Source organism: Grammomys surdaster, unplaced genomic scaffold, assembly GCF_004785775.1.
Source record: "Grammomys surdaster isolate TR1022 unplaced genomic scaffold, NIH_TR_1.0 229, whole genome shotgun sequence".
In the NCBI taxonomy this organism is placed as follows: domain Eukaryota; kingdom Metazoa; phylum Chordata; class Mammalia; order Rodentia; family Muridae; genus Grammomys; species Grammomys surdaster.
The window spans coordinates 1877113-1900971 of record NW_021604674.1 but is presented as its reverse complement, the minus strand read 5'-3'; the positions used below and the strand labels follow the sequence as shown (position 1 = coordinate 1900971).

The 23859-nt window shown below is 36.4% G+C and overlaps 1 protein-coding gene across 3 annotated transcripts in view; it reads right to left on the bottom strand.

The window, feature by feature from the left end:
• The window catches only part of Hectd2 (HECT domain E3 ubiquitin protein ligase 2), a 62534-nt gene that overhangs the window by 22841 nt on the left and 15834 nt on the right, over positions 1-23859 (bottom strand). For all 3 annotated transcript variants that reach the window (XM_028773481.1, XM_028773482.1, XM_028773480.1), the window contains exons 2-8: positions 23341-23470; positions 12032-12170; positions 11120-11222; positions 10684-10773; positions 8829-8893; positions 2471-2516; positions 603-712 (exon numbers count right to left, since the gene is read on the bottom strand). In XM_028773481.1, coding sequence (XP_028629314.1) covers positions 603-712; positions 2471-2516; positions 8829-8893; positions 10684-10773; positions 11120-11222; positions 12032-12170; positions 23341-23470 — 683 coding nt within the window. The remainder of the gene's footprint in view (positions 1-602; positions 713-2470; positions 2517-8828; positions 8894-10683; positions 10774-11119; positions 11223-12031; positions 12171-23340; positions 23471-23859) is intronic.

Below are 23859 nucleotides of genomic sequence, written 5' to 3'. Positions count from 1 at the left end.
AAATACAGTTCGTATTTGAATACTACTACCAATAATAGTAATCATTACTACTATAATTAATAGTAATAATAATTATTATTATAGTCATGAGAATTGACAGTATTTAAATTTTATTTTGAAATTATTTTGTCCTTTCAGTTTTTTCCCATCATGGAGAAATGTCTATTAATGTAAATCTAGTCCTGAGAGGAAGAAGTAATGTGCTTTTGTATTCTGGTATTTTTAATAAGGAGAAAGTATCACATATATAGTAAGATGTGTTAACAGAGAGGAAATAAAAAGATACATAATAAAACAATAGCTGAGCAAACCATTTGAAATGTATAAAAAATAGAAATGTGCTATATAAAAACTGTAAGTGGTCGATATTTTCAACAATTCTCACAAGAACATGGTTACTTAGATTAAAAACAGATATTTATATATCTTTTATGTATTACTAAAATATACATTTTATAACTGGCTTTTGAAGCATTTCAAAGTATAAAAATCATTCCTAAAAATCTTCAAAACATTTAAATATTGTAAAGGTTTACAATAGTTTATCATAAAATTAATAATATCACAGTTAAAAGTGAGAGACTATGAAAGTTATTGTTTACTTTTTAAGCCAGTGAACTAGGAAATGATGGTCAGCTTCCACTAAGGTAGCTATCTGTCGTAGCAAATGAGCATAGATGACATATGTAGATGTGATATTAAATTGAGGATTCTGAAAAAGATATTAAAGATAACTGTGTTAAAATTGTGTTAACAAGGAAAACCACAAAGCTTAATGAGTTTTAAGCGGCAAATTCAGGAAGCTACATTTGAGTTTGTGTAGTTCTTTAAAAACAATCAACTTGTTACTTAAACAAAACTGGTTTCTGTTACAGGCTTTGGAGTCATGACAGACCTGGATCTGAGGGTTGATCCTACCATATATTAGCTGTGCATCATTAGGCATGGTTTCAAACTTTAATTCTCAATTTTCTCAGCTGTAAAATGGATATAATATCTATCTCAGGAGTTGTTTTGAGTTTTACAAAAGAAAATATATAAAGCACCTTGTTCCATTTTTCATAAATGCTGGCAATCATTATTATTCAATTAAGTAGCAAGAGAATAATGTGGGTTTTCTTTATTTAAAAAAAAAGGAAAACCAAGTAAATGTAAGTTGTAAAACTTTTGCACTGAGAAATAAGTTAGCTTTATTTGTCACAGAGAATAACAAGCATGCACTCTGACAATGTTAAATGTTAAAGGACTGAAAGAATGTTCTTAAACTAAGCAAACCCCACATTTATCTTTCAAAAGCTGAAGCTCCATTACAGAGTATATTGCATACATTTCCATAAAGGTCCTATTATTAAAAATGTCAGGTGGTAAGATGGCCTGGTGGTTCAGAGTGCCTGCTGCCCTTCCAGAGCTCTTAAGTTTGGTTCTAACACTGAGAATTATGTACAATGTTAGTTCCAGGGCATTTGACTTCAACCTTCATGGGTACTACACACAAGTAGCTCACACATAGACACACAAATAAAAAGTAAAAATAAAATTTTAAAAATTAATCCAATTGTGATAAAAAAGAGAACACTGTTTTTCAAAACTGACTAATGGGCAGGAGTGAACTTAGGGCACTGACCTCTTCATCCAGGGAGAGCTCTGGGAAAGGGTGATGTGTGAGCAGAACTCAGAGCTGAGTAACGCACACCTCTAAGATAGCTGAGCTTTATGGGGTCATTTTATAGCTTTTCTTCATCTGCACATTTCCTTTTTCCTCCTACTTTTGATGCTTTTTCTCATTTGTTTCTTTTCTTTTTCTTGGTCATTTCCTACTCCCTTCCCAGTTTTTTGTTTCTTCTTTTGTTTGCCATGTTTCTTTCATTTGAGCATGATACTGATAATATCATAATACTAAACACTATAGCTTAATATTTTTACCTTCAAATGAGTTAACATACCTGAAAAACTTTGACAAATTATAAAGAATGATGTAAATGTAGTGTGTTAACTAAGATAACATAATTTGTTTAAAAATTAAAAATAAAAATTTGCTTTTACTTAATACCTTAATATATTTTCATACTTTTGAATCCATCTCTTTCTCATGAGAAAGCAAGTATCAGTTTGCTTTGTAACAAATAGTAACAACTTTTATGTTTCTGTCAGAATCCTAATGACCATTACTAAAAAATAGGAATCGAGTATATGGGAAAATTCTGTAGCCTGTGCTAATTAGCTCAAAGGAAAGAGTCTGAGTGGAAAAGGAAGAACATCCATCTGTTTGTTCCCAAACACTGTGGAAGAGAGGTATGAACTCACTTATAATTTAATCCCTCATATATTTTAGCTTCTGAGTGTTTGTTACAATGTTAGTCTTTGGGTTACAAGTAAATATTATTCTAAAGAGTATTAATACCATTGCCAAGTAACAGTTATCTAGTTTGCACATGCAGATTGACATATGAATTCAATAACTCTAACTTACCTGTAACAGTATAAAATACGCTCTAAGATCATCTTTTGTTCGTGGACTGAAAAAGGAATATGCATGATTGATTACAGATGAGTGTTTAATTTCATAGTATCTAACAAAACAAGACCAATATATGTGTTTGTAAGAACTGAGAAGCCAAAATGAATTTAAGTTTATGTGCATCATTTTTATTGAGATATAAACATATCTCTAGTGTGCTTGGAAAGTAGTAAACTAGTTTTGAATATCACTTAAAGAGCAAGTTACTGAGGAAAACTGTAGCATTCTAAGGTAAAAGGCAGACTATGGATTATTTTGACTTAATATTTATTTATGCATTAAAGAAAGAAAATGTGCTTCAGTTTATAGTCCACTCCTGAAGTGATATAAATGTCTATAAACTGGCAACAAGCAGGCTGACAGTAGATCCACACCTCTCCTGCTCCTCCAGATCCAATACCTCCAGTCTCATTCCCAGCTCTTAAGCAGAAAACCTGCTGTGGTCTCCTTTCCTTTATGGTCCCATCTCCAAACTGATCACAATCTTCTCCTCCAACTCAACTCATTATCCAAGCCTCTAATACCAGCAGGCATACCCTGGGAAATCATGAGCTGAGCAGGCTATGGAAGCAGGTTCACAGAAAATTTCCTGCTAGGCGCATACAGCAATCACACTCTGAAAAGCCAAAGAATAAACAGAAACCAAGGAACAAAACTCCCATTCAACAAAGACAAACCCAGTACAGCAAGCACCTACACCAGTGGTGCTTGTTCTTAACCTGTGTTCATCACCCCCCACAGGGGTCACATATCAGATATCTTGCATATCAGATATTTACATTATGATTCATAACAGCAGTTAAATTACAGTTATGAAGTAGCAACAAAAATAATTTCATGGTTGGGGTCACCAAAACACGGGGAACTGTACTAAAAGATCATAGCACTAGGAAGGCCAAGAATCACTAAACTAGACCTACTATCATCCCAATTCCAGATACCTAGATACTAATATAAAAGCACCATCAATAACAGTCAGGGCATTCTGTCTCCACTAGAGGCCTGTTCTCCTACTACAGCAGGCCCTTTTAACATAGATAAATACAAGAAAAAGACTTTAAAACCACCTGAATGAAGATAATAGAGATCTTTAAAGAGGAAATTAATAAACCTCTTAACAAAATCTATAAAAACACAAAGAGTGAAAGGAAATGAATAAAATTGTTCAATACTTGAAAATGGAAACAGAATCAATAAAGAAAATCCAAACTGAGGGAATTATGGAAATAAAAAAAATTTAGAAATTGAAACAGGAATTACTGAGGCAAGCTTCACCAACAGAATATAAGAGACGGAAGAAAGAATCTTGGACATTGTAGATAAAATAGAAGAAATAAATACACCAATCAAAGAAAATGTTAAATCTAAAAAATTCCTGACACAAAACACCTAGGGAACCTGGGCACCATGAAAAGACCAAATCTAAGAAAAATAGGAATAGAGGAAGAATAATCCCAGCTCAAAGGCCCAGAAAATATTTTCAAAAAAATGACAGAAGAAAAATTTTCTAACTTTAAGGAAGAGATGCCTATAAATGTTTAAGAAGCATACAGAACACTAAAAAGATTGGACCAGAAAAAAGTCCCCTCAGCACTTAATAATCAAGACACTAAATGTGCAGAACAAAGGGAGAATATTAAACAAACAAAGGGACCTGTTAGAATTACACCCGATTTCTCAATGGAGACTCTAAAAGCTAGAAGGTCCTAGACAGATATTCTGTAGACTTTAAGAAATCACAGATGTCAGCTCACACTACTATACCCAACAAGACTCTTAATCATTATAGATGAAAAAAATAAGATATTCCATTAGAAAACATTTTTAAGCAATATTTATCTATAAATCCAGTCCTGCAGCAGGTTCTGGAAGGAAAACTCCAACCTAAGAAGGAAAACTATAACCACAAAAACATAGGAAATAATTCAGACAACCAAAATCAAAGAAGTCCACACATGCACACACGAGTGCACATGTGTGCACATGTAATACCACCACCACCAATGAAAACAACATAACAACAGGAATCAATATTCACTGGGCATCATTGATATCTCTCAATGTCAATGGTCATAATTCCCCAATAAAAACACACAGACTAATGGAAAGGATGCCAAAACAGGACCAATCTTTTTGCTGTATCCAAGAAACATACTTCAACATCAAAAATAGAAATTACCTAAGAGTAAAGGGTTAAGAAAAGATATTCTAACAAATGGACCTGAGAAAAACAAGTTAGTATAGCTATTTTAATATCAAACAAAATAGACTTCAGACCAAAACTAATTAGAAGAGATAGGGAAGGACACTACATATTCATCAAAGGAAAAATCCACCAAGATGATATTTCTATTATTAACATCTATGCCCAAACAAGGGCACCCACCTTTGTAAAAGAAACACTACTTAAGTCACATATTGACCGTCACATACTGACAGTAGAAGACTTCAGTACATGACTCTCACCAACAGACAGGTGGGTCATCTAGATAAAAACTAAATATAGAAATGCTAGAGCTAATAGATGCTATACACCAAATAGACCTGATAGCTATTTACAGAACATCTCACCCACACCCAAAAGAATATACATTCTTTTCTGTACCTCAAGGAACTTTCTCTAAAATTGATTATATACTCAGACACAAAGCAAGTCTCAACATCAAGAACACTGAAAATCTTCTGCAAGGCAAAGGGTACCATCATTCAAAGTGGCAGCCTACAGAATGGGAAAAATATTTTCACCAACTCTACAACTGACAGAGGGCTAATATACAAAATATATAAATAACTCAAAAAACTTGATATAAAAAGCTAAATAACCCAATTAAAAATGGGGTACAGATCCAAACAGACTTTTCAAATAGGGGAAACTCAAGTAGCTGAGAAATAGTTAAAGAGATTTCAACATCCTTAGCCATTAGGGAAATGCAAATCAAAATGACTTTGAGATTCCATCCTCCACCTCTGAATGGCTAAGATCAATAATACAAATGACAGCTCATGCTGATGAGAATGTGGAGAAAGGAGAACACTCCTCCATTGCTAGTAGGAGTGCAAACATGTACAGGTACTCTGGAAATCAATATGGCAGTTTCTCAGAAAGATGGCAATCAACCTACGCCAAGATCCAGTGTAGAAGAAATTTTGTTGTTTTTTTTTTTAAAAACAGACATATTATGGGAAAGTGCTTTCGTTTTAATTCCAGGTGTGAGATATGGAGCTGCTTTTGACTGTCCACAGCAGCACACTATGATTTGCCTCATGCCCTGGCAGAAGCATGATTTTTCCAGGTGCAGATAGTTTCTGCAAGTTTTTTGATGTCTGGAATTCCGGGAACTTGAGAAGGTATAAAAATGCTCCTCTTCCTCCTCTTCCTGCCTCAGCTGCTGAAGAAGATCCAACTTGCCCCAAGAAACTCAATCCCCTAGTCAGCAGGAAGTAGTCTAATGAGATTGATGCTCCCGTCCTCCTCCTCCTCTAACCTTCTTTCTCTCCTACCTAGTGCTGGGGGTGGGTGTCGGAAGGGTGAAGAAGGGTGGTAGAAAAAAGAATTTAAAAAAGTAGCCAAAGGTCTGGTTACAATCCAGCTATACCATTCTTGGACATATACCCAAAGGTCACTTTATTCTATCATAGGAACACTTGCTCAACCATGTTAATTGTTGCTCTATTTATAATAGCCAGAAATTGGAAACAGTCTAGATGTTCCTCAACAGAAAAATGGATAAAGAAAATATGGTATGTTTACATAATAGACTATTAATTAGCTATTTTAAAAATTACATCATGAAATTTGCAGGCAAATAAATGGAACTAGAAAGAAAAAAAAAACAAACCTCATCCTCAGTAAGGCTACTCAGACCCCAGAAAGATAAATATGGTATGTATTCCCTTATATCTGGATATTAACCATTAAATAAATGCTAACCAAGATACACTCTATAGACCTAGAAAGGGTAGGTATAGAGAAAGGGACTGGGAAGGAGGGGGCACATGGATCTCCCTGGGAGACAGAAATAGAATATATTTTATGGATGGACTGGAGTAGGGAACAAGAATGGGAGGGTCAGGTGGGAACTGGGAGGTGAGATGAGGTTGAGGAAGGGAATGAGGGAGAGTCAGCTAGAACTGAAGCGCATTTGAGGGGCAGTATGGAAACCTAGTATAAGATAGGAAGGTGATCTTAACGAAGTCTCCAAATGATGAGGGAGACGAAACCCCACTGGTTTCATCCGGTGCTGGGGATGGGTTTCATCCAGTTGAGTTGCTGGCTGAAAGGGCTCCATGGACAGTCCCAAAACCCAAACTGCTGCCTAGATAATAAATTGTTCTCCACAAACTGACAATAAGGCCCCATTGCTAAAGAGAAGACCCACACAACTCACTGAACATGGAAAGGTTAAGCTGGTGCCTACAAAGAACCTTCACCACCATGTTCTAGTGTCTATGAAACAGAAAGATATTCTTCTGGCTACCAAAAGAGAATGGTAAACACCAACTCAATCACAAAGCCTTTGCTCTACAATCTGTCTTTCCTGAAAAATATGCTAGGGCAATCATGGCATAAGTCTTGTGAGAGTAACCAACCAATGTCTGATTTGACTTAAGGCCCACTCCATGAAATGGAACCCATATCTGACACTAACACTGCTTGGGTAGTCAAGAACCAGAGACTAGATAGCCCAGAGATCTAGGATAAAACCAAATGATATTTGTCTAAAAAAAAAAAAAAAAAAAAAAAACAAAACCAGCAACAGTGAGTCCTAATGAAATTCTGCTATATACATAGATTGGTGCTTTATTCAGCCATCGCCATAGAAGCTTCCTCCTGCATCGGATGGAAACAAATACAGAAAATCACAGCCAGACATTATGCAGAGAGACCTTGGAATACACAGCTCCAAATGAGATACCTCCAACAAATCTCTCCCTCAGAGCTCAGGGAACTCTGAGGAAGAGGAGGCAGATGGAATGGGAGACAGAGCAGACAAAGGACACCAGGAGAACAAGTCTCTCTACATCAACTGAGCAAAGCTCATATGAACTTAAGAGACTGAAGTAGCAATCACAGGGCCTCCACAGGTCCTCTGGAAACCAGTCCTCTGTATATATATACTATACCTTTCAGTTTATGGGACTCCTGAATGTGTAAATGTGTGGGTCTCTGATTCTTGTGCCTTCTCTTAGGGCTCTTTACTTTTCAATTGTCCAACTTTAAATTTTTTCAAATATTTTATTTTGTTATTATCTCCTAGAAGCCTATTCCTTGCTAATGAGAGATGGAAAGGGAATGGATCTGGATAGAAGAGGGTGTGGGGAGGAACTGGGAGGAGTAGAGGGAGGGAAAACTGTATTCAGAGTTTATTGTATGAGAAAAGAATCTATGTTTAATAAAAGGTGGAGAATGTCTATAAACCAACTCACATCCAGCTGCTAATTAAAAGAATTTTACTTTGTACATCCTGAAATATCTTGATTTTAACATTATCAGTTTTGTCCAGGAGAGTTTTAGTTCCAAATCTGACTAGCGTTTCTCACTTGTTCAAAGTTTATAGTACACTGTCACAGATACGCAGAAGTAAATTTCTAACTTAAAAATGATTCATGAACATGAAATCATTAAATCCAAGATCTTTCACTGGATCCCAGATTAAAGGCAAAAAGCTCCTGGGGATACTAAGCTCTGATGAATTTTCTCTCTGCTCAAGACTCAGGTGTTCACCTATCACTTTATCACTTTGCTGAAGAACTTTCCCATTCCATCTGGGACTTCATCAAGCTAGCAGTGTCATTCATGTTTACATGAATTATTAGTCATAAGCACAAAAAGTATGCATGGGCTTGACATCTCAATGTTTTTGATGAGGCTTTTGTTGTCATGCTCAGGAAGTAGCCAAGGCCCAGTTTGGCTTCAACTCTTCTGGTCTGAGGTGCTTATCTGAGGTAACAAAAGTTTTCTTTAAAGCTAGTAACTTACTTTCTGAAAAAAATGTATTGGCTACAAAGAAGCCCTAGATTATGGACTAGTATTAGTCCTATATTTGCATAGCACATATATCTGAACACAAAAATACACATAATTTTAAAAGGTTCATTGATTTCTTTTTGTAAATTTACAGATCCTAAGAAATCTAAATCTCAGTATACTAAATAGCTTTGTTTCAAGTATTCTATAATTAATCCCTTTCTGATCCATATCATTATTAAAACTGATGTAAGATACTTCCTAAGAGTAAAACACACATAAAGAACTACACGAGATACATATCTAAGTCATCTATACAGATTAAATACCAGTTACAATTACCCTTTCCATTCTTGTAACAAGCTGTTAATGATTCCCTTCAATACTGACTTCTGAATATCTTGAGGCTAGAGGCAAAAGAAAATAATTAAGATATAATAATTATTAGGATATTTTGTGATTTTTACATTAATCTTACTTGCAGATCTGTTTGAATAATGACAAGCAGACTTAGTGACTGGAGAGCAACACTAAGCAGTATCTGATTCACACCTGAGAACTCCAGGGACACCAGTGATGTAGACTACCATGAGGTTGCTCTCTGGGATATGCAGTATACAGTCTGCAGAAATATACAAGGTGATCTTTTGATGACTAGCAACAATTTTATATAACTCAAAAAAATTCATTTTTCTTTCCTTGAGAGGACAAAATCACAAGCCCAACAGTATTGTATTTACTAATTTAAAATGTTTGGCACACATTTTGGGTATGTACACATTGATTCAAGTTATACTTTTTTGTGCTAAGGGTTTCAGTACATAAACTAGGCTGGCCAAGACCTTTTGATCTTCCTCAGCTTCTTAATTGCTGGGATTACAAATTGCACAATTATACCTGGCCATTAGGGATGCATTTAATTCCAGTAAGTTAGTCTTGGTAACTCAGCAAGTGCTACCAAGATATGTTCTGTTAAAATTACATTTTTCTTTTATTTTAAGATGATAATGTAATTACATCATTCCCCCTTTCCTTTCTTTCCTCCAAAACCTCCTATACAGCCCTGTTTTCTCTCTTTCGAATCCATTGTATCATTCTCATTAATTATGTGTATAGGTAATATGGTACACACACACAGTCTGTATGATGTTACTACATGTATATATGTTCTCAGGGAAGATCTGTGGTATTGAATAACCAAATAAAAGAAAAACTGTTTTATCTTAGTGCCTCAAACAAAGTCATAAGAAAGGAAGTATAAACCAGTGGTTCTCAACCTATGGGTCACAACTCCTTTGGCAAACCTCAATTTGCAAAAGTAATTTACATTATAATTCATAACAGTAGCAAAATTACAGTTATAAAGTAGCATTGAAAATAATGTTATGGTTGGAGGTCCCCACAACATGAGAAGCTGTATTTAAGAGTCTCAGCATTAGGAAGGTTAGAGCCACTAGGGGAGACTAGTAAAACAGCCAAAAAAATATTAGCAAATTGAGCCAAAAACATTTAAAAACTGATACACTTTGGCCATGTAGGATTTAGTTCAACTTTACAAGGATGATTTTACCATTGGAAATACATGAATATAATTAATCACATTAATGAACTGAATTCTTGATCTCTACTTAAGACCTACTGTCTCTGAGCCTGTGTCACTTCCCGTGACTGATTCAGAGCTAAACTCTGAGAATCACTCAAGTCACCTTTCCTGAGTAAGTAAAGCAGGTTTTAGAAAGTCTTTCTAAATACATATTATATACAGAAATATTTTCTGTTTAATTCTCAGATAATTAGAAAAAGAATGACCTAATTTTCTGAATATTCTATTTATCATAAAGTTATATCTGATTGTTTAGTATAATTTTGTTACAAAGTGGCTATGTCTGAAAAAGAGGAGCTGGAAAGATGGCTCAGAGGTCAAGAACAATTGCTAATCTTCCAGAAGACCTAAAATCAGTTCCCCGCACCCATATACCTGTATACCACATACCAGCTCATAACCACCTGTAATTCCAGCTCCAGGGGATCAGGTGCCCTCTGCTGGCCTCTGTGGGCACCCTTATACACATAATTCATTCACACAAACACACCTAAATTAAAAATTAAAATGTATCTTTTTAAAAAATAGAAGAGTTGTGCAATAAAGAAGAGACATAGAATTATACTACTCGAGTATGTCCATAACAATGCTTACAGTATTAAGTAAGGCATCAAATACAGCATTCACCAAATTGGCATTAATCCCAGAGTCCTCGATAGTGTTAAATGAGGATGTGGCATCTTTCTGAAAATTCAATTAAAGAATTAAATATGTTTAACATTTCATGAATTATTCTTAATATCTGAATTATACTTTTTTATAATCTCAACTAATCTTATGGTCTGATGATCAAAAAAATTATTAAGGCAATTACTGAAAATAAAATTAATGTATAAGAATGGCTTTAATAATTTTTAAAATTGAAAGAAATCAAATATTAATAATAAAATATTTAGTAAATCACAAATATCTTGATACATATAATTTTAAAATACATATTGTTTATCAATACTGACTATAAAATGGAGTCTCTTTTTTAAATTTAAAATTATAAGTGAATGAAAGGTATCTTTTATATATTATTTATTACCTTAAATGCAGCATTTAATTCTGTGAAAGAATCAAATGCTGTTATATAAAAAGCATGTACTGTTTTCCAATTTCCTGTGGCCTCAGCTTTTTCTAAATCTTCCCTAAAAAATAAACAAAATCATATATTAATCGTAAGTGAAGAGAAACATCATTCAGATAAACAGCATTTCTTAAAAAATGAATATCATGCTAAATATGTAATTTTAATACTGAAAACAACATAAATCGGTTATAGTTAATACAAACAGTATATAAATGTTTTAGTTCTTAATTATATTAAAGTACTAATTCACTGTTTCCATTTACTTTTTTTTCCTAATAGTCTTGTTCTGTAGCCCATGTTGGCCCCAAACTTGGGGTGTTCTTTCTGCCTCAGACTCCTGAGTGCTAGAATTACTGGTGCGTACTACCATGTCCAGCTAAGACTCATCACCTTGACATGTGCCCTTTCTCACTCTCTCCTTTTCTTCCACAGTCCACCTTCTGGAGCTTTTGGACTTTACAGCTTGAGTCTCTCCTTTCCCATTCCCACGTAAGTGCTTCAAATTATGCAGTTTGATTTTCTGAATGGTGACACAGCTTTTAGACAATGGTTACATAGTAGATGAATTTGTGTGTGTGTGTGTGTGTTTTAATGGTAAAATTAATTTTTTGCCATTGTTTTGGGACAATTCTGACTCATTCTCTTGGTGTTTGCTGTCTTTTGCTACAACATATCCACTATCCATTATTCACACATTTATTTATATTTTCAACTTGAAATATCTTGTCTTTTGTGTCTTCATTTTTGTCTAATATCTTATAAAAATCTACAAATTCAGCTAATTTTTCAGGGAAAGATGTTAAGCTATGCAAAGCACTGACATGCAGATGACTGTCAGTCTACACAGAAGAGTGTGTTAGAACTTACTCAAAGTCTTTCACAGTTTTAGGCTGGCTAGGAAGAGCAGGTTCTGGAAGGGGTGGGACCTTTACTTCAGATGATAATGCATCCATAGACATGCGCTGTTTTTGTCTAACATCAAGACAAATTGGTGGTAGGTCTCTCACTGTGAAGTGTAAGAGAACAGTCCATGTAATTAATCAAAGCTTTTTCAAATTATCAAATATCAGAGTAATTCAACATAAACAGAAAACAAAGCATTTTATAATGCATTCACTTTGGGATTATGTAAGAAATCCCCTATCCCAGTGAAGGGCACTTTCAGGCACTTCATTTCTAACAGCCATTAGACCGTACTTTCCATAAACTCAGACCCTTTAACAGCCCTTTGACTATACCTTATAGAAAGTTAGAGTTGACTACTATGGCTCCATTCCTCCCCAAAGCCCTTCATAGATGAAATGTATAGTTCTTTCTCTCTCCTTCCTTTTTAAAGATGTCTTTCAAGGAATAGTTCAGTGAAACTTAACATTATCAACACTTATTATAAGTTATGCAAATAACTTATATATGCTTTCTTATCAGAGCCCACAATTAATAAGATCTTATTTGCCTCTGTCCCCTTATTTTTTGGGTTTTGTACTGGCCCATATTTGTTCTTCCATTTTCTTGAAGTAGTTCCATGTATTTAAGATCTTACTTTCTTACTGGGGACATGCATTTCTCGTGTGTTTTCATGGTCTTCCTGGCTGCTCCTTAGTTCCTTTTTGTAAATGAGAGTTACAAATTTGACCATGATCCTTTTTGCTGCTAATTTTTACTTGAACATGTTATTTTTGAGCTCTCAGAACCAAGAGCACCTCTGTCCTTGTCAATTTCTGTGTAGAATCCAAACAAAGAGACTTCTATGACCCATGTCCCCCCCCCTTTACTTTCACTCAGGTGTTAGTTTTCTTCAGTCACTATGCTGCTCAGTTTGCTTGTAAGCTCAGTATAGGGTGCCCTGGGATAAGAAGGGCTGTCAGTTATCTCTGAGAATTCTCAGGGATCTCACTGCTTCCTTTAGACCTCATCATGGGACCTCTATGTTCACCTGCTCTTGATAAAATCCCTTCAGCTTCAGCTTTTGTTCTAGATCCTGTCTTCTGAGCTTAACAACGAATATCTATTACTTACTTTGAAATTCTCTTATTCCAAGATCCACCAAACAGCTTCACTTAGTTCTCCTGATGATACCTCCTGCCCAGCAGCTCACACCAGGGAGAACTTCAGTTATTTATTCTGTTTATTTTTAGGGGTTTAAGTGGCTACTTTATCAGGTAACTTTATTGTAAATGATGCTCATGGTTTTAAACATTGATACATCGTTAATCTATGTTTTATATAGTGATTTAAGGAGACTGAAAAACTGTGTTTCTGCTGCTATACTCACAGAATCTAGCACTTGCCCTTTTTTATTTTAGAAAATAGGAAAATTGTCTCACAACTCCGTTAGCTAATTTTACCTACTTTCCCTGTAGTACTTTGTATTTTTATAATTGGGGAACTTGCAATCTAAATCTCTTTTATTGTGTTTTTCTTCATGGAAACATATGTAAACACTAAGAACAATGTTCAGTAAGTAGTAAATGATCATCAGGGTACTGATGCCATCAGTGGATTAACTGACTAGTAAGTAAGAGTCGAATGGGGTATTAGAAGGTGTGGCCTAACTAGATCAAGAAGGTTACTGTTTTAGTCAGCATTCTATTGCTGTGAAGAAACACCATGACCACAGCAACTCTTATAAAGGAAAACATTTAATTGGGGCTTGCTTAAAGTTTCAGAGGCTTTGTTGCCCATTTTCATGGTGGGAAGCACGGCTACATGCAGGCATACATGGTGCTGTGAGTTCTACACTCAGGTCTGTTGGCAGCAGGAAGACAGAGTCACTGGCCCTGGCTTGAGCTTTTGAAAACCTCAAAGCCCACCTCCATTGACATTCTTCATCCAACAATGTCACTCCTCAAAATCCTTTCAAATAGTGCCACTCTCAGGTGACCAGGCATTCAAATCTATGAGCCTAGGAGGGCCATTCTCATTCAAATCACTAGTTACTTACTGGAAGTGTGCCTTTGAAGGGTTTATTTATCTTATCACCAGACCACTGTCTCTCTCAGCTTCTAGCTGCCATGTATTTACCCCGTGTATAATGGGGCTAAGTGACAATGGATTAAAACAGTGACTCAAAGTGAATCTTCCCTCCGTTTAAGTTGATTTTCTAAGTTATTTTGTCCCAGTTTATATATATATATATACACACACACACACACACACACACACACACACACACACACACACTAGCTAACACAATCTATTTTAAAATAAACTTTTCCTATTAGAAGATAGTATACTTTTCCATTTTTCATATGCCATAGAGTATGGCTTTCACGGTTTACTAAGCAAGCTTGAAACACTGACTCCTTAGAGTCTGGGGTGAAGCAGGTGGGGTAGGACATAAGAAATTCATGTCTAACATGCTCCCAGGTGATGCTGACGCTGCTTGTCTAGGGATGGACTATGTGATATACTATTCAGTGAGGTGAGGTGAGAAGGTAGTGATGCTGAAAACACACAATATAGATTACTATATTTCTGTGTTTCTATAATTATTTTACACCTCTTATTAACTATGCAAATATTAAAGATCTAGCAGTTTGTACTATAAACATAGATTTGATAAAGGCTTAATTCATTATCAAGTAAAATTAAATATTTCCAAAAATAATTTCTTATGTTTAAACATTTTTATTAATAGTGAGGGACATTTTAGCAGAAAAGAACTTAACTCCAGTCTTGTTACAGTGATCTTTTGTGACTTTTCTATCTTTCTTCATTCTTTACTAGGCTTACCCTTTCCTATCCCTTCCTACACACTTTTCCCAATCTGGCTATAAACACCTTCTATTAAACACAAACAGACTCATTCAAATATAAATTAGCTTATTCACACACTAAGCCTATATGGGTGTACATTTTTATACCCACTCACTTTTATAAATACCATGCTGAGGTAGAACAGTGAAATTCAAGTCAGTAAGAGAAATTGGTTTTGGCAGAGCCTGAGAGTGGGAGAGTGTTCTATAAGAGAGACAGTAACGCTGAGACTGGGAGGACTGTCCATTGAGATAGCACCAGAGGCCAACAGCAGGTTCTATGTTTAGTTCTAAAGGTAACTTGACTGATGAAAACTGCAGAATGTTAACATGCATGTTAATGAAATCCAAGTCTAAAAGAGGAGCAGAATCCTTTTCTCATATCAGTGAATGGAAGCCAAATTACAGGATGTGACATTCAGCTATTAAGGGAAGAAAAATAACAGCTCGCAGCTGCTCTTATGTCCCTAAATATCAAAGCATTGTTTCTAGAGAATGGTTTTCTGCCTTTTTTCACAGATGGCTTTTATTAAAGTTCAACTCAAATGAGAAAACCAATAACTATGGTGATTAATTAAACTTCATATCAATATAATAAATAAAAACAGGAAAATCTTCATTCTGATATAAGCAACTGCAATATATGAGGATATTGTAATACAATAAAAAAGGAAAAGTACATTTGTGAAAACATGTCATTTAGGTTTCATTCAGTCAATACTTGGAACACTCCATGCTAAATTGATAAGCAGTAATAATTTTCCTTCCTTTTAATAAACTGCTGCCTATTTTAGCTTGTTGCTTAGAAACATTAAGCAAAACACTTGAAGCCAATGTAAGAAGAATATGACCATGACGAGGGCTGGTAGTATATTAAAACGTGTGAGATTGTAATACAGTTATGTATAAGGGTGTGAGATTATTAGCAAAATTTTGCCATTTCACTATTTATGGGTTGACTCTGGTTGAAAATGGCATATGTAGCTTTCTACAACTGCAATAATCAAAATAAAAACTGACATTTTGGTTGGTTATATAAAGACTGTTCCTGCATAGCCATCAAATATAGTAACAGTAGCTCAGAGATATACAGAAGTACCTATATATCTATATATCTATATATCTATATAGACTGTCTGTTCAAGAGAAGTAACCTAGGTCCATGTGCTGTTGACAAGGAAGTACTGGCAGACAGAGTTGCTGCTTTTAATACACACTACAAAATATTATACCCTAAGTTTCATAAATAATGGGAAAGTCCCAGCCTTAAAAATCAGGGACTTAATTACTGCTTGCTGAGTTACTCTGTTAACCTTAGTCACTGAGGCTCTTGGAACACTAGCTCTGATATAAAATGATTGAAATGGTCAGTCATTCCTAAGGTTGCAGAGAACCTGAAAGGCCAACTTGGGGTGTAATTGAATGGACTGTTTGACTAGGAGTAGCTTACCCTTTCTTTACTTAAGCTAACAACTCTTTGGGATTTTTTATATTGTAAATATCTGTTTACTGCTCTAGTTAGCAGTGTGAACCTGGGAACATGGGGCCTAAAAATGAGGGGCCTAAAGTTTCATTCAACAGGCAACTTTATATAGAACATCAGACAATTATACTGAGGTTAAGAAGAGCCACTCAGGTAAAGTATACAATCACAAAGACCAGCCAAAATGTTTTTTCATAGAGGCTGTGGTAGTCTAAGTGAAAACGGCCCTCAAAGGGAATGGCTCTATTAGGAGGCCTCATTGGACTAAGTGTGGCCTTGCTGAAAGAAGCGTATCATTGAGAGTAGCCATTGAGGTCTGAGATGCTCAAGCCAAGCCTAGTGTCTCACTCTCTTCCTGTTGCCTGCTGATCCAGATGTAGAACTACCAGCTACTTCTCTAGTGCCATGAGTGCCTGTGTGCCCACAACACTTTCTGCCATGATGATAATGGACTAAATCTCTGAACTGTAAACCAACTCCAATTAAATGCTTTCTTTTATAAGAGTTGCCATGTCATGGTCTCTTCACAGCTATAGAAACCCTAACTAAGACAGGCATATGAGTAACAACAGCTGAAGTAAACTCACTCCTATCTGCTACACCTGGAAGGAGCATGAAAACACATCCCAAGAACAGTTCTGTGTTTTGAAAAAACTGAGGTAACAAGACTCTTGTATTATTTTCTGTTCCAACAACTATTCAAAAACAAAGTAGATAGGACTTACAAAACAATCAAATACAAAAAAATTCTCTCATCAGTGTGATTAATATCGTGATCTGTTGTAGAGAACCTGAAGCAGCAAAGGGAAGTAAAAGGCGCATGTTATCTAAGAGCCTCCTTTCAGGTATGGGGGCTTGCTCTACAGCATGCTCTAAAGTCAGTTTTGGAAGAATCAAAAGCTCTATCTTCTTTTCCTGGATCTACCTATTATGTCCACATATATGGTAGTTTTTAAGTATGCCCATAAGTTCTTTGATATTTCTTCAATCAAAAGAAGGATCTAGCTGCCATCCTTTTGAATATGGGCCAGTCTTAATGAATCCCTGAAAATAAAACTTGGTACAAGTCATGACTTGATTACAAAAAGCAATGCAAGTCTTGTTTGGCTTCCTCTTTGGGGATAGTCAGTCATTATGCTGTACAAACGTTAGGAAGCCACATAAAAAGGCCACAGGTAGGTGCCTAGTCCCAGTCCCATCTAAGACTCCAGCCACATGGATGTTCAGTAAGCCCTCAGAGGTCACTCTAGGTCCCTATTTTTCAAGCCACCTCAGATGATGCTCAGGAGAAAAAGATTCCTTTCCAATAATTACTAAATTTTGAGGTGGTTGTTATAATGCAAATAAATAACAGAAAATGTGACATTGGGGAAATCAAATCATCTCTCAGAATTTCATGTCTCATTTTTTAAACAAATAAAGGGGCTAAAGGGATAACTCAGCAGTTAAAGAGAACTTGCTGCTGTTGCAGAAGACCTAGGTTTAGTTCCCAAAAAGCACATCTGGAAATCCTTACTTCCTGGAATGGTTCAAGGGATAGGATGCTCTCTTCTGGCCCCTGGGAGCCTGCATGTATGTGGTGCATTTATATGTATATACTTATTTACATACATTTGGGTATACATGCACAATAAACCTTTAAAAAGAAAACCAAAAAAAACAAATAGAGCTTTTTGAGGATAAATGGCCAGTTGAGAAGACTTTTAATTCCTCTCAAAATTCCATTAAAATACAATAAAAAGTTCTCTTATTTTCATGACATAAATCTGCAGATTCAAAAGACTATATAGACTCAAAGTTAAAAAGAATGTGTAAACACTGTCTTAGATTCAAGACAGCTAAACACAAAGGCTCAACGAAGTAAGAGGAAACGGAACTTGATTTATACTACTGAATTCCTGAAGGAGATGAAATCTGGACATGGCTATTTAAATAGTGAGGCATGGAACTAAAGTGAAAACTGAAGACAAGCTTAGATCTCTAGTTGGTCTCTCTTTGACACAGGGTCACAATCCCTCTCTACTCCTCCTCCAGCAGAAATCTGGAATTTACATTCTTTGGAGAGAATACAATAGGCGCTTTGGACTGGGAGAAATGTTACAGCTTGAGGCAATAAGAGTAGCAAGAATAAGGGAAGAAAATGCTAATTGCTAAGTTCTAAAAATTATCAAGAAACCACTTTCATCCTCATCCTCCTGACAAATCAAATATTCAATTCAGCTTAACTCCATAAGGCCTCCCTCTCCCTCACACCACAAGAGGAGATTGCCACTTTCTTGAAGATCTGACATGCCTCAAAAGAAGTAATGTTGTTAATTAATCAGACTTCCCTAAAAAGAAAGAAGCCCACCCATATCACCTTATAATAAAGCTTAAAGTCAATAACCTTACCCATGCTTCTGATTTCAATTCTTTTGCTCCTTAGTACAAATGATAAGTAGAAAACTAAATATAAGCTTCTGATTAAAAGCCTCCAATGTGGAAAAGACAAAAAGACAAATAAAACTTGAGCTAATCAAAATCCTTGAAAGGAGACAGGGTAGAAACCTATCTTAGAAAGCTATCATTTTCTTCTGATGAATTAAAAAAATCATGACATAAGAAAGTTCTGCAAAAGAAATATGCAGGGTGTGACAAAGAAGTCTCTTTGTTTTCCAAGGAGATCAGAAAAGCAGACGGACTTTTGAAGCTGCTTGTCTGTGGCTCTGTTAAGAGATTGCCTGCTTGCCTGCTGTGGGGTGGGAATTCTAGGAGGGAAAAGCACACTAACTCATTAAATGGATAATTATTCTACCATCTCTTTAGGGTAGCTTAAGGTGAGCCCTCTTTTGAATCGCATAAATGTGCTATTCAAAAGGTTAACTCTGATCTAAAACAGTAGCCTCTCCCCTCTCCAAAATAAACATTTTAGGAGCAGACAGTAGTAAAAAGTATAAGTGAACTAAAGCAACAAAATATTTTTTCAGATACACTTTTCTCCAGGAATAGTTAAGAAAATAATGAAAGCACTTATTCTGGCTTAGGAGAAGATATAAGAGATTTAGTCCAGTACTGGTTCATTTTCAAAGGAAACTTGAAGTCTAGGGTTATTCAAGGCCTTGGAGATATTCCTAAGGTAAAAATGACAAGGTAAAAGTGGCAAGTCCTTTGCTCTCCCCAGACAGCAAGCTCTGCACTGGGTTTCCTCTAACTACTTATTTCTGTCTGCCCTTCACACTGCTCTTAAATGGAAACTGTACTACGTTACCTGCAAATACATCACAGGACTCTCATACAGACCTAACCACCAAGTTCAGACAATCTTTCTTTCCTTTGGCTATTTTAGAGTGACAAAGATACATTCCTCAAGTAAGAACTGCAGAGTTCATGCCACACCAAGGCTCTACTAAGAATAAATTCATGATATCAGCTGAGGTTGGAATCAAACACTGGCTTCTAAGTAAAATGGGAGCTCATATCCACTCTTTCCTGAATTACCAACAAAACAGAGATATTTCAAAAGGTTCAAGGAAGAACTGCTTTGCTTCTTTTAAAGGTGTTTTGTGAAGTTTTTTAAAAAAATGTTTTAGGTAAGTCTAAAAGGGGAAAAGGAAAATACAAAAAGAGAAAAAAAGGAAGGAAAGGAGGGAGAGAAAGAGAGGGAAGAAGGAAGAAAAGAAGGAAGGAAGGAAGGAAGGAAGGAAGGAAAGAAGGAAGGAAGGAAGGAAGTCATGTTACCCACATCCAATCCTACTTTACTTATCTTCTAGGCCTTTTTTTTTTTTAAGATACTGCATCATCCCTAGCAGCTGTTATAGTAGGTAAAACGCCTACACGTCTCAGCTTTTTCAAAGGACAGCCAATTTGACAGGCTTACCTAGACATGTGATCTACAGGGAGGAATGGATCCTCAGCTGTTAGGGAACCCACACTGGGGGAACCTACACTGGACTTCCACAGCTTCTCTAACACCACTTGGAGATCAGATGGGAGATAAGCTGTTAAGAGAATGCCTGGCCATAGTCCTGCTACCAGAAAAGGAAGAAAATTATAACAATTGCTAAGAATTATAAACTTCTGAAGAAATAATCTTAATTGACAAGAGAGAAAGGCTTCTCAAAAAAACCAAGGAATTATATGCACGCCTACATAAAGACTCAGTCTAATTCCCATTCAATAAAAGAGTCTTTCTGTAGCACCTGTGACACATGAGCATACCAGAACTACGGTGGTATCCAGACAGAACAGCCAGACGTCTAGACAGGAGTTCTGTTAAGGTAAACAAGTCTGCTGAACTGTTCAACTAGAGTGATGGATGCAAGAACTCAAAGTTGAGTGAGTTTGGTGTTAAGTTCAGATTCTACAAGACTGGCTTTTATGAGAGAAAAACAGGCAAGAGGTGGGAGTTTAGCTAGTTGGAACATATTTAAAGTCAACAAATCTACTTGAAAACCTATAGGCACCTGAATTGACAAGCCAAGTTCACAAATCAAAAGTATCTGTACAGGTAAGAAAGCAAGGGACAGGCATGCACATGGTACACAGATACACATGCAGGCAAAACACCAATATATGAAATGAAAATCCATAAGATAAAATAAAAGAAGAAAAGATTAGGTTGAAATTGAGAATGGAATCAAAGGCCATTGTTTTAAATAAAAAAAAACTGAAACAAGGTGACTACTGTCTACCACACTCCGACTTCCTGTCATACTCCGTAAATTGTGCTCCTGTCCCTGTATCTCCTTAAATGTTACAGTTCTAAACCTGTAGATGTGACCTTATAATGGATGGATATACTATCCAGGTAGATAGAACCAAATCATACAAATCTCTTTCAAGTGGATCTTACATTGGTTGCAAAAGGGAGCAAAAGAATCATCCACAGAACTCAAGAAGGTTAACAAGCCAAAGGGCCCAAGTGAGATGCCTCAATCCCACTTGGGAAGGAAAAGAAAACAATCATGGGTGTGTGGGTGTGTGCGTGTGTGTGTGCATGTGCGTGTGCATGTATGTGGAGGGAGGGACCTAGGTGGGAGAGGGAACAAGGAGGGGAAAGGGGGAACATGATCAGGTATTGGGGGGAGGAGTGAAGCCCTGAGGGCCAGCAGAATGAATGGAAATAGGCAACCTTGGGAGGTAGGAGGTGGGGGAATGTATCAGAGACCTGGGAGGTAAAAGACCCTCAGGGCTCAAAGGCAGGGACCTTAGATGAAATGCCCAACAGTGGAAAAAGGGAACTTGCAGAGTCCGTCTCCTGGCAGAAAGACAGGGCATCAAAATTGAGGGATGGGGTTGTCATCCCACAGTCAAAAACTCTGACCCAGAATTGTTTCTGTCTAAAAGAACTGCAGGGACAAAAATGGAGAAGAGACTGAGGGAAAGGAGGTCCAGGGACAGGTCCAACTTGGGATCCATCTCAAAAGGAGGCTCCGAGGCCTGACACTATTACTGATGCTATGGTGTATTTACAGACAAGAGCCTAACATGGCTGCCCTCAGAGAGGCCCAATAAGTAGCTGAAAGAGCCAGATGCAGGTATTTACACTTAACCAATGGAAGCTAGGGACCCCTGTGGTTGAATCAGGATAAGGCTGGAAGAAGCTGAGGAGGAGGGAGATCAGCAGTCTCAGCTAACCTAGACTCCCTAGCTCTCTCAACCATGCAGTATACACCAGCTGATTTGAGGTCACCAACACATAGAGCAGAGGACTGCCTGGTCTGGCCTCAGTGAGAGAAGATGCACCCAACCCTTGAGAGACTTGAGGCCTCAGGGAGTGGGGAGGTCTGGTGGGGTAGGGATGGGGGTGGGATATCCTCTTGGAGACTCCGTGGGGGGTGGGAGGGAGAAGGAATGGGATGAGGAATAGCCAGGGGGTGTACCAGGACGGGGATAACAACTGGACTGTAAAAAAATTAAAGAATAATAATTAAAAGAAAGAAAAAATCAAGAAAAGGACCCAACTGCTGGCCTTGAAAGAATAGATTTGATGTTATTGAGAACCAATAAGAAGGCACATGGGAAGGAACTGTGTATGTCTATATGACAGTCAGGAAAGGTGATGGCATATCAATCTTACAAAAATCAATTTTGCCAGCAATCTGAAGGAGGTTAGAAAAGAATATTTGTGCAGAGTCCAGCCCAACCAGCATCTTGATTTCAACCTTGTAGGGTTCTAAGTATAGAACCTAGCAACATCCATCCAGACTTCGGACCTAAAGAGCTGTGAGTGAGTACCTGAGTGCTGGTTTAAAGCCACTAGATTGTGACAATTCATTATGCAGCAATAGAAAATAAATATGATAAGATTTTGATTATTGTGAGGGTACAATGAAATAGTCTTTCTAAATTATATAAATAAGTGTTATTATCCAGTTGATATGTCTAAATAGAAATCATTATATATAACTCATCTCCTAATATTAGGCTAATTTTCTTTATTTGTGTAAAGCTGTCACAATTGTATCTTTGTTTTACTGTGTTGTAGAACTATAAAAACACATACTTCTCTGGGATAGGACATATACGGAATGGGATGTACATGTGAGGGTGTAGGTATAAATAAATCAAAGGAAGAAAGACGTTATTGAAGGTAGAGGTCCAGAAATCAAGTTCTATGGATCTAACCTCTCAGACTGTACAGTAGGTCTGATGTTAGTATGTATTGCCCAAAAGAACATGTTTGTAGCACTAATCTATCACCTAAGTTGTTTGGCTAGAGTATGGGTGCATACCAAAGTTCAAACATTTGTTTTGTGTTTTCACAGGGAAAGCTATCCGGAAGAAATGTAAGCAATTTATAAATATTCTATGATAAAATAAGCTACATAAAGAAATATTTACATAGCTTATTTCTCTCTTTTGTAATAAACTCACCCCCAAAATGCTAAATAATTAAAATACATTTTAAGCAGTTTACTACTATAATAAACTTTTAGCCAAGACACACAGACTATTACCATTCCTGATGTTTGGGAGAGCAAGATGGGTAGGTGAGCTTCTATTTTCCGTGGCTTCTTTCTTCTGGGCAACAGTGGAAACAAAGCTGCTAAAAGTGGAAATCTGGCCCTTGGATCCTCTGTCCAACCCCTAAAAACAAAGTGTTTTAAAGATTTAGATTTTATGACAGAAAGATGATGAAACTGCTATATATGCAACTGGCCAAATTATCTGAAGCATAAAAGAGCCACAGCAATCTATATATACTATATATAATAGTATACTATATATACTATATATAGTCTATATATATGACTACTTATATACTACCGGCAAGGTTTGCAAAGGGGATGGCAACAATAAGCCTATTAGTTATTATGAGGTTTAACAGAGTCTACTCATAAGATAGTTAACACCGCTTCTTGTACACAGTATGTAGTCCACCAATGTTAACCACTTTAATTAGATATTTAGATAATACTGCTTTTATAATCTAATGACTTAATAATTTATGAGTTATAAGTCGATTTACTAAAGTA